Consider the following 12,205-nt stretch of genomic DNA (forward strand, 5'->3'; position numbering starts at 1 on the left):
TGCTGAGTCACTGAGCCATTGCTGGCAGATAGGGGCGAGCCAGCTTTTGGGAATGGACAACAATTTCAGTTTTTGGTTTCATTTTGATTTGCCTTGATTTGTATAAACTTTGCCATGTTAATTTTCCCTACATTTCTAATAAAGAAGAAGGCAGAAGCAAAAACAAATAAAAACAAAAAGAGATTGTGTACCTAAGCAAGAGTTTTCCAAGTGTCTGGTATATGTAGTATAACTAGCAAAAGTAAACATTGGAACAGATTATATGTCCAGAAAGCATGTGGCCCAAACAATCTAAAACAAAAACACCTTAGTTCTTATTTTTCAAGTTCTAAATAAAACTTGAGGGGCTGGGTATGGTGGCTCACGCCTGTAATTCCACACTTCGAGAGGCCAAGGCGAGCGGATCACTTGAGCCCAGGAGTTCAAGAGCAGCCTGGGCAACATGGTGAAACCCTGTCTCTACAAAAATATAAAAATTAGTCAGGCATCCTGGTGGCGCATACCTGTAGACCAAGCTACTTGGGAGGCTGAGGTGGGAGGATCACTTGAGCCCAGGAGGTCAAGGCTGCAGTGAGCCGAGATTGCACCACTACACTTTGCTGTAGGTGACAGAGTGGGACCCTGTCTCAAGAAAAAAACAAAACAAAAACCACTCGGTCACATAGCGTAACTGAGCGCCAAGGTCTGTGAAGTCATAGTTATGAGAGAAGACTGTGAAAGAAGCCTTCTTCTGTGGTTTTCTCATGATTCAGCTTCTTGCAGCTTTCCTTTATGATGCTTTAGATCAGTAGAGTGCTGAAGCCAACTTATAGTGGCTTTTGAGAACACAATGTTGAATTTTTAGGAATTTTGTGATCTGCTTGTTAAACAGAACTTTTATTAAAAATTAACTCATGTATACTTACAATTAAACAAATTGGATTTAAAATAAAGGCAATAAATGCTCAAACTCATCTCTTCTTAGTTTTACTCTTTTTTTTTTCTTTGAGACAGAGTTTTGCTCTGTTGCCTAGGCTGGAGTGCAATGGCGTGATCTCTGTTCACTGCAACCTCTGCCTCCCAGGTTCACGGAATTCTCCTGCCTCAGCCCAAGTAGCTGGGTTTACAGGCATGCGCCACCATGCCCAGCTTATTTTGTATTTTTAGTAGAGACAGGGTTTTGCCATGTTGGCCAGGCTGGTTTCGAACTGACCTCAGGTTATCCATCCCCCCGGCTTCCCAAAGTGCTGGGATTACAGGGGTGAGCCACTGCACCCGGCCTACTCTATTTTCTTATATCAATGTTCTTGAGGATATTTACTTCTGTCTGTATGGTAGGAATATTACATAACAGTGTGGTACTGAGAATCTTTTGGTAGCTTGAAATCAACCATGGTGGGAGTGTTTACACTACAGAAATTGGACAATATACAGATGAGGGCTTCCCCTTCTCCCAGTGACCCAGATTTAAATATTTACCAACATCCCACTACCTAGAACCCATTGGAATGTGAGCAATTCAGTTAACCAGTTCTTTTTCTCTACAGTGCTAAAAGTTGCAAAGTCCGTTACATAAGTTTTCACCATTATTTTCATTTTTATAGCAAAGAGAACCACAAAAATGTTAATATATTTTCTATCTCATTTGCCACCTCAGCTACAATATGATTCAAAGGCAAAAAATGATAGCTACAAACTGTTTACAAAGCTGAAGAGGGCATACATTTGTCAAATAAGTTTCTTGGCCAAACTAATCTTATTCAGTAGGACACTGTGACTTTCCCTTAAATGTAGCTACATGATATTCTTCAGTCAGAGCTATTTTCTTTGCCTTCCTGTTGAAACTCAGAAATATGGTCAATATTGTTGCTCTTAAGATATGTATATTTTTAAAGCTTTTGTCTGCAAATACAATATTTTGTTTGTTATATTACATGTACAGTGCCTTATAAATAGTAAATATTGAATAAATATTTGATGAAGGCATATACCTATACTCAGCAAAGGTATATATATGTGTATTTGTAAAGGTCTTGATAAACTAATGGAGGCAAGTGAATCTGTTGCTAAACTCTCTCAGGATCTTGCGGTCAAGGAGAAGGAGTTGGCAGTGGCTTCCATAAAAGCAGATGAAGTGAGTTTGCATTTATTTTATCACTGATGAGAAATATTTTTCCATATTAAAATGCATTTCTTTAAAATGGTACTAAAGAACAAACAGGGTGTAAACCTATGGACAATTCCTGGTAAGATAGTGTTCACAAAGACCATTAGACATTTTTGTTTAACTTATACCAGCATATACCTGAACTATTAATTTTGCTACTTGGCCTAAGACTATTATTTCTTCTCTCACTCTGTCTGTCTCTCTTGTTCTTTTTCATCTGTTTATGAAATTTCTGCTTGACTATGAGTTATATTTGGTCTTCTCTTTAAGGTCCCTGTATGTTCCAGGTTTCTGGGATGGCCCAAATCGAGGAAGAGTTGGTGTTTTTTTTTTTTTTTTAAAAAAGAGGAAAAATCCATACTCCTCTCAAGGAGATAGGTATATATGTGTGCTGCTTTTTCTCTCTTTTTTTTTTTTTTTTGAAATGGAGTCTTGCTCTGTTGCCCAGGCTGGAGTGCAGTGGCATGATCTCGGCTTACTGCAACCTCCACCTCCTGGGTTCAAGCGATTCTCCTGCCTAATTTTTGTATTTTTAGTAGAGACGGGGTTTCACCATGTTGGCCAGGATGGTCTCAATCTCTTGACTTTGTGATCCGCCTGCCTTGGCCTCCCAAAGTGCTGGGATTACAGGCGTGAGCCACGGTGCCCGGCCTATGTACTGCTTTTTTATCTATTATACAGCCTTCTAGTCTCAGACTTTCAGCTTCCAGTCACCAAGAGTCAGTTAAGAATAGATACTTCAGTCTTGGTCCTTAGCCAGTTGCTGTAATCAGTGAACTAACATAGGGGAGGCACTTAAGCATAGTCCTGGCATATATGGTAAGCACTCAATAAACATTAGCTACTTTTATTGTTATTATACAAGGCTTAATATGGTTTTTTGCCCTTATTTTATGATACTTACTTGAACTGTTTTAATTTTCTAGAAATTTGTAGAGTGAAAATACTATTTCTTTTGAAAGCTTTAAATGTTTATTTTTATATAAATTCTAAGCCTAAGAAAAGCTTTGAAAATGGAAGACTGTGAGGAACTGCTCAAAGGAATTTACTTTAATACACCTTAAAATATAGACAACTTAGATAGGAAAAAAGTTTGTTCTTATTCGTGTTTTATATTATGTTGAATAAATATTTGCTCACTATTCAAATCTATGAATTTTGCTTGAAAGGTTTCTATTTGCTTTCATGTGTTTCTTCAACTTAACAGGTATTAGCAGAAGTCACAGTAAGCGCTCAGGCTTCAGCCAAAATTAAAAATGAAGTACAGGAGGTAAAAGACAAAGCCCAAAAAATTGTGGATGAAATTGATAGTGAAAAAGTAAAAGCTGAAAGCAAGCTCGAGGCAGCTAAACCTGCATTGGAAGAAGCAGAAGCAGCCCTGAATGTGAGCAGTGCATTGCTACCCCTTCCAACACAAGTCCTAGAAGGCATCATGTTTCATTACATGAAATTAACTCATCAGAAAACTGAATTGAATTCTTAATGTGATTGATAATCTCTGAGTCTGGAAACAAGTGTGTCAGTTAATTCAGTTTTCTAAGTTCTAATTTTTTTTAAAGTCCTCACCTCTTATATTATTTTCATCCCACAAATTGGTCTTCCATGAGAACTGAGAAATAATGCTAGTGATTAGTGGCCTAAACTATGAGAAATTCAGATTACACAGAGAGCCTGCTCAGTTTCTCCAGCATCCCTTCCAGATTATGTCATGCTCCCTTTTAAAATCTTCCTGTGGTTCCCACTGCTCTTAGGATAAAGTCCTGAGCTAGACATCCACAGCTGTGAGGCAAAAGGGGCACAGCTTTGGAGGCAGGCAGACCTGCATTCAAAGTCTATGTATAATACACACACACACATGCACACAGGCATATACATACACATATATGTGCATGTATATATATGTGTGTGGATATATACACACATATATACACACATGTATATACTTACACACTGCTAATACACACACATATACGTATGTATGTACATATAGATGATCTGGAGTAAATTTACTTAACTTTCTTGGGTTTCTATGGGGATTATAATTTCTCATTGATCCTTAAAGAATCAATGTGAGCATTAAAAGTAATTAATACAAAATGCTAGGCACATAGAAAGTGCTCAATAAATATTAGTGCTTCTGTTCCTGCTGATGACCTGGCTCCTGTCTATCTCTTGAACTTTATGTCTTGTCATTTTGTCCCTACACACAATGCGATCCAGTCATACAGAAAAATGTATAGGATTCTGGAAGAATGGTCAGGGTCTGTTACCTTTAAACGTGCCTCCACCTCTGCCGGGAATGCTTTTCCTAACTTTCATTGCCTAATTAGTGTCATTCTTCAAATCTGAGCCCAGACCTCCCTCCTCCCAGGAAGTTTTCAGTTTTTCTTTGAGGCCTTCCTTTGTTTTCCTGTCACTCACATGCTTCTGTCATAGCAGAAATCCTTATGTAGGGTAATTGTATTTTCTGTGCCATTTTCAGGAGGTTATGAGAACAAGACTATTTTGGTTTGCTTTGTTTTATATGGGAGAATGCCTGCAATTGTTAAATGAATGAATAAATCTATGATAATCATTTAATAAAATTTTCACAATGACCAGGACACATTCTGCACCCCCACTTCCTTTATGGGTCTTACTATAACGTACAAAAGAGAGAGACCACCGAACCAAAGGCGTCTTAGAACATGTTATTGATCATATGGTCTCCCAGTCCTTGCCTTGATGGTCAGGCAATGTCTTAATCCAAACCCAGCCAACGGATAGAAATTTTCAAAAATGCTTTTATGAGCCATATATTACAGTAACTTCTCTTGTCTCCTTCTAATTCCCCCTCCTGCCATAGACAGGGAAGCCCTCACAATGAAGGCTGAAGGTGAGGTTTCTGATATTTAGGGCTTTGTATCCTCTCTTAATATCCACAAATAATATAGACCCTGTGCTTTGAAGATGCAAGTTATCTAAATGTTACATATCAATGGGACTTATTAACAGAGGTCTATGATGGCAATGTCTGATAGTGATATTTTAAAGCAATTCATTGGGAGCAACAGGGAAAAAAAGAATACATACAAATAAACAAAAGAAATACCAAAATAACAATGAAAGAGCCACTAAGCAAAAATCTTGGAACTGGAGAGAAAATATGTTTTAAAGTTTTCTATCTTAATTATTTAAAAGTATTAGATTTCCATGTAACTATTAATACCACTCAACAAACAAAATATTGATCCCTAATCCCAAATATAGACTATCAAGCCAAATGATATTGCCACAGTCAGGAAACTTGCAAAACCACCACATCTTATTATGAGAATCATGGACTGTGTTCTGTTACTATTTCAAAAGAAAATTGACCCTGTTACTATGGATCCAGAAAAACCTTGCTGCAAGCCATCATGGGGAGAGTCATTAAAGGTAAGTAAAATCTATCTTTGTCAATCCTATGAGCTGCATCGGGCGTCCTCAGCCCAGGACACTGAATATAGACCAGACAAACTGGCAGACAATAATTGATCATTGCATATTGAAAAGTTTATCTTAAACTGCATCACCTCAAATGTAAAGAGGGATAGATTTTAAAGCCGAATACCTTCTTTTTATGACATCTGTCCAGAACTGGTGGCTAGTATTGGCACAGCCTTGGTGTCAACCCAGCCCAGTCTTCAAAAAGGGGCTTGTGTGGTTGGTGGCATTCAGATGCACTTACCAGAAAGAAAACTTACACAGCTTTTTTCTTTACTCTTTCCACATGGAATCCAGAAGACAATTTGTGATTTACAGATTTAGGTTGGCTACTCCCAATAGTCTCAGTTTGTATATTTAGATCAAATCAACTGTTACTTCTTTGAGAAAATTCAATTTAGAAGTACATATTAACTCAGGAAGAAAGTATTTATTTTCTTCCAGAACTTACAGGTTATAATACTATTTTTCAGTTGATGAGTGCAACGGGATTCCTGTGGAGCCTTCAGCAGTTCCCTAAGGACACTATAAATGAAGAGACTGTTGAATTACTACAGCCATATTTTAATATGGATGATTATACTTTTGAAAGTGCCAAAAAAGTCTGTGGGAATGTGGCTGGTCTCCTGTCTTGGACACTTGCTATGGCAATATTTTATGGCATCAATAGAGAAGTGTTGCCTCTGAAGGTAAAAGTTTCCTTCCTTCTCTCAGTAAATCAATGTTTCATAAAATCAATCATCAATATTACTGCTATTAAAAGACAATGCGTAGTTTAGACTAATAAAGGTAGATGTCCCTGTTACCAAATTTGTCTTTTTTCTCTATGTCCTGTCAAAATTTCTCCTTCTTTTTATATCTGTTACATGTTTCTTGACAATGCAGGCAAATGACTGAAACCAATGTGGTAACTTACACAGGAAATGAATTTCTTGGGAATAATAATCAAGCTATCATAAGAAGAAAAACTTGCCATTTCTTTGAAGTTTGGAGATTAGGTTTGGAGGTTGAATTTGATTACTGTATTTCAAACAAAACTTATAAAAATTAGGTTTGACACCTAGAAATGTTTTAAATTTCAAAGACAGAAGGATAACCTTAAATGCAATCTAAGAAGCAATCAAACAAAACCTAAAAGGTTGTTTACAAAAGACAAATCAACATGTTATAGATTTCCCACAACCCTAAATACTAGAAGATAATGAAAAAACATATGCAGAGTTTTGAGGAGGAAAATGCCGGAGTCCAGGCACTCAGTAGTGGGCAAAGCTGGTCTTCATGGATGAGGGAACAGAATGAGATTCTTAGGAGTGCAAGGATTCATGAAATGTATCACTCAGATAGATACACACTGCCTCTAGGGCCCCATCCCAATCCCCCACCCCCACAAAGCTAAAAGTATTATAAGTGGTTGCTCTGTGGAATGGATAATGATGAGTCGGTGGGCAGGGAGTTACTGTTTTTCATAAGCCTTAGAGAAATGGCTGCCTCCTTTAAAACCTGTGCATGAGGAACTTTGAGAAAAATAGAAAGTCAATTTAAAATAAAAAGTTTTAACAAAGAGAAATGATAGGAAAAATATAAAAAAAAACACCCCAACAAAAAGATACCAAGGGAGAAATCTTACAATAAATGTAGAATTCAAGAAAAAAAAGAAAACACACACACATCAGGAAAGAACTATTCTTTGTTGGTAAAAATTATGATCCATAGTGAAGACAATTAAAATAATGTGTTATGCAATAAATAAAATAGCATCTGATTATATAAACCAAATCCATTAGTATTTTCAGTGGAAATTAACAAATATAATACTGTAATTTGAGATTGTGGCACATGCTATCAAATTAACAAAAATAACATTGTAATTTGAGATTGTGTCTACCCCTGGTAGGCATAGGGCCAGCTTCTTGGGTGTGCACACAGGGCCTTGTGTTAATACTCTGCTGTTGCCTTCTTCAGATTCTTAATTTTTTTTAACAAGGGGCCCCACATTTTTCATTGTGCACTGGGCCCTGTAAATTTTAGAGGCAGTCCTGACTAGGCATAAATTAGTAATTATACAGAAATTTTACATGATACTATTTTTCAGGCTGAATAACTACATTGAACTTTCTTCAACATAAACAAAGAACATGAAATTATTTCTAGAGTACAAGAAACATTTATAAGAATTAATTATATTCAATAGTAAAAGAGGACCTTGATTAAATTCCCAAAAGCAAAAAATCCTGGGGTCTCATTCTCCGATTATAAGCAATAATATTGCAAAGTTTACATTAAAAAGAAGTCAGTCATTCCTAATTAGGAAATGAGGAAAATAAGCGAGTTATCAAAGATTCTGTGATATGGTCAAAATGGTACATTCTTAGCCCTTACATACATCAAAGAAACTAAACATTCCACTGAAGAGTTAAAGTATATACTCACTCATAAGCATACACACACACGAAATTTAAGGAAAGCAGAATAGAGGCAAAAAAAAAAACATTAAAAATCAGAGAAGAGAAAAGCAGCAGAATTAATGAGCAAATCTAAGAACCTATGCTTTGCAAAAACAAAACTGTAAGAAATATTCCTGGAAAATCTAATCAAGAGGAAAATGAAAACAAATGAAAATAGAAAGATAAATCCTTATAATTCTAGATGTGAAGATTTAAATAATTATAAAGCAATTGTTTTTTAAGAGATAGGGTTTCATTCTGGCTCCCAGGCTGGAGTGCAGTGGTGTAATCATAGCTTACTGTAGCCTTGAATTACTAGGCTTAAGCAGTCCTCCTACCTCAGCCTCCCAAACTGCTCCCAGGATTATAGGTGTGAGCCACTGTGCCAGGCTGCAAATATTACACAGTTATATGTCAATATATTAGAAAATCTAAATGAAATAAAAGTTTTATGGGAAAAGGAGCTAAATTCAAATAAATATTGAGAATGAAAATAAGAAAGGGATCAAAGAACTTTTACCCCAGAAGGCTTTGGGCCTAGATTATTTTACTGATTATTTTAAATTTACAAGAAGCAGATCATTACCACATTGTAGGACTTAGAAAAATATGAAAAACTACTGTTACAGTAATTTCACTTGCAGAATCTTTGAAATTGGATTGTTACCAAAGTAACAATCCTAAATGTGTACATATCCAATAGTATTTATCACAACATTATTTGTAATAACTAAAAATGGGTGGGTGGAGAAATGTATATGAATAGGAAAAAGGTTAATTATGATACATCCAACACGTAGAATATCATGCAGTCACATAACTAATGTTCATGATGGACTTGGGACCTCCATAAAATGAAATGAAATGAAAAAAATCAAAATGCCGATTACCAACTTCCTAACACAATACTCACAGGTTATGTCTGAGAAATATTGGGGTAACTTTTGTTCTCCTTTCTATACATTGCTGCATTTTCCATGTTTTCTTACTGAACATTAATAATTAAAAAAATTTTTTTTGAGACAGGGTCTCACTCTGTCGCCCAGGCTGGAGTGCAGTGTTGTGATCACAGCTCACTGCAGGCTCAACCTCTGGGGCCCAAGGGATCCTCCTGCTTCAGCCTCCAGAGTAGCTTGGACTACAGGTGCATGCCACCATGCCTAGCTAGTTTTTCTATTTTCCGTAGAAACAAGATCTCACTATTTTGCCTAGGCTGGTCTTGAACTGGGCTCAGGTGATCCTCAGGCTCCCAAAGTTCTGGGATTATAGGCATGAGCCACCACACCTGGCCAGTAATTAAAAATTTAAAAGTAATGAAATACCCTCCAAGACTCTTTGCTTTCCCAGCTGAAGACACTGAAACAGATGAGCTTGAAAGTCCCGTCTAGTGCAGAAATCATGTGATTTGTGTTATCTACCAATTACAATCATGACTGTTTCGTGCAGCTAATACACTAACCACGTCTTCTTCTTTTCAGGCCAACCTGGCCAAGCAGGAAGGCCGGTTAGCAGTTGCTAATGCTGAGTTAGGGAAGGCACAAGCCCTGCTGGATGAGAAGCAAGCTGAGCTGGATAAAGTACAGGCAAAATTTGATGCAGCAATGAATGAGAAAATGGTGAGATTAAATATAAAAAATCCCCAAAACGGTGTACTGACACTTTATACAAGAGCATGCTATATTTGGAAATCAGGCGAATGGTTGTGATGAAAAAATACTGGCCAGCATGCCTGTTTTGGATCTTTGGTGCTCAAAATTATTTTTTGTGTTTTCACTGATCAAGCTGTACCGTCACTGATTTGAGGGTTAGAAAACTGGGTTTGAGATGCAGTTCAGACATTTGTTAATTGTGTAGTTTGGGGCTTTCACGCGCGTCCGTGTGAAGAGACCACCCAACAGGCTTTGTGTGAGCAACAAGGCTGTTTATTTCACCTGGGTGCAGGCGGGCTGAGTCCGAAAAGAGAGTCAGCGAAGGGAGATAGTTTTATAGGATTTGGGTAAGTAAAGGAAAATTACAGTCAAAGGGGGTTGTTCTCTGGCGGGCAGGGGTGGGGGTCACAAGGTGCTCAGTGGGGGAGCTTTTGAGCCAGGATGAGGCAGGAAAAGGAATTTCACAAGGTAATGTCATCAGTTAAGGCAGGAATAGGCCATTTTCACTTCTTTTGTGGTGGAATGTCATCAGTTAAGGCAGGAACCTGCCATCTGGATGTGTACGTGCAGGTCACAGGGGATATGATGGCTTAGCTTTGGCTCAGAGGCCTCACAGGGGCAATCTACCTACCTCTGTTTGTAAAATGGGGATCCTAATATAACCTCTTGGGATAGGTTGTAAGCAGTGGTGGTCTGGTAAACGTTTAACAATCTATTGTGCCGTGTGGGGAGAGGAAAGCCCGGATTTGTAATATTTGCTGATTTCTGTGGTGTAAATACTCCCATCACTGGCAATTTTAAACTACCAATGTAACATCGCTGAGCACAGATTTGGGAAAAGGTGCATGGCAGTACACCATCGCATACTATTTCCACCATCCAGATACAACGGTCTTAACCTCAAAAGCATAGATAATGTTAACATTTAAATAATTAGGAAGTAAGCTTTTGTTATTTATTACTTTTGCTTTTAATAATTGTAAGCTTACATAGTTTAATTTTTAATAAAGGCTGTGTTTAGCACCAGCTCACATATACTCTAAAAATTTAACAGTTGGCTCTTATGAGTTGATACAAGCCGGCTGCTGCATGCTACGGTTGTCTAGGATTTTTCCAGGAGAAAGTACTTAGTAAATGGCAAAGAACTTAGGATTATTACTGCATCCAAGACATCAAAATGGCAAATCTTATTGATTTGATTCTGTTTTGAAAATATTCAATAGAAATATTATTTTTTTTTTTTTTTGAGACGGAGTCTCGCTCTGTCGCCCAGGCTGGAGTGCAGTGGCACAATCTCGGCTCACTGCAAGCTCTGCCTTCCAGGTTCACGCCATTCTTCTGCCTCAGCCTCTCCGAGTAGCTGGGACTACAGGCGCCCGCCACCACGCCCGGCTAATTTTTTTGTATTTTTAGTAGAGACCGGGTTTCACCGTGGTCTCGATCTCCTGACCTCGTGATCCGCCCGCCTCGGCCTCCCAAAGTGCTGGGATTACAAGCGTGAGCCACCGCGCCCAGCCTAGAAATACTATTTTAACTTATCTGATTAAAAGATAAATTATGTGATTTGGATTCTTTCAAAATTGATTTCCTTGAAATTTCGTAAGGTAAAATCACTATATTATGAATGATCAAATTTTAATATGTGAAGTTTCAATGCACACTGTATTTTTAGGTTATATTATTTTGCAAAGTAAGAAATTCCCCCATGTATTTTTATGTGTGAATATAATGGATGTTTGTGTTAAGCCCTTAGAAAAGTTTTTTGAGACATTCTCCCATTATGGCTGCAGGATTTGCTTAATGACGCTGATACGTGCCGGAAAAAGATGCAGGCCGCCTCCACTCTCATCGATGGGCTGAGTGGAGAAAAAGTCCGGTGGACCCAGCAAAGTAAAGAATTCAAAGCTCAGATTAATAGGTGGGAGTCTGGGTCTTCTTCATAATCACTCTTTCTTTGTGGCATTAGGGAACATAAAGTCCATTTCCATGGTGAAATGCTTTTCTCCTTCATTTCCACGTGTTCATCTCTGAATTCCATCATCTATGACAGTGCTTACAACTTAAATCATGCACTCTCAGGTGAAGTACTATAGAGGGCGAAGAAGATTTTGTGAAATATTTTACATCTCAGCTGTGGTTCAGCACTGTGGGTTTTCAGTATGAGAGTGCTTTTGATATTGTTTGGATTTGCCAGAGTCATCCAGATGCTCACTCCGGTTCTCTATGCTTCACCTCAATGATTTTGAAAGTGTGGATCAATGGTTTGTCGTAAATGCAAGGCTGTCTTCTGCTGGTGTCTATTGGTGTCCTTAGAAAACTTAAAAGAGAGGGGAATGAGAGAGGAGCAAGAAAATGGCAAAAAAATAAAAAATAAATAAATAAATAAATAAAAAGGGAGGGGAAAGAAAAAATGGTTTAACACAAAACTGAAATCCGAACAAGAGCAAGGCACAGGATGGGGGAAGATACTTTCCTCACAGTATCAAGGCTCAGGACCTGTA

The 12,205-nt window shown here is 37.7% G+C and overlaps 1 protein-coding gene across 1 annotated transcript in view; it reads left to right on the plus strand.

The window, feature by feature from the left end:
• Positions 1-12,205, plus strand: part of DNAH8 (dynein axonemal heavy chain 8) — a 317,387-nt gene that overhangs the window by 199,159 nt on the left and 106,023 nt on the right. Inside the window, exons 67-72 of the mRNA XM_030796747.1 lie at positions 2,010-2,113; positions 3,354-3,530; positions 5,396-5,563; positions 6,085-6,300; positions 9,534-9,671; positions 11,495-11,622. Coding sequence (XP_030652607.1) covers positions 2,010-2,113; positions 3,354-3,530; positions 5,396-5,563; positions 6,085-6,300; positions 9,534-9,671; positions 11,495-11,622 — 931 coding nt within the window. The remainder of the gene's footprint in view (positions 1-2,009; positions 2,114-3,353; positions 3,531-5,395; positions 5,564-6,084; positions 6,301-9,533; positions 9,672-11,494; positions 11,623-12,205) is intronic.

Source organism: Nomascus leucogenys, chromosome 17 (assembly GCF_006542625.1).
Source record: "Nomascus leucogenys isolate Asia chromosome 17, Asia_NLE_v1, whole genome shotgun sequence".
In the NCBI taxonomy this organism is placed as follows: domain Eukaryota; kingdom Metazoa; phylum Chordata; class Mammalia; order Primates; family Hylobatidae; genus Nomascus; species Nomascus leucogenys.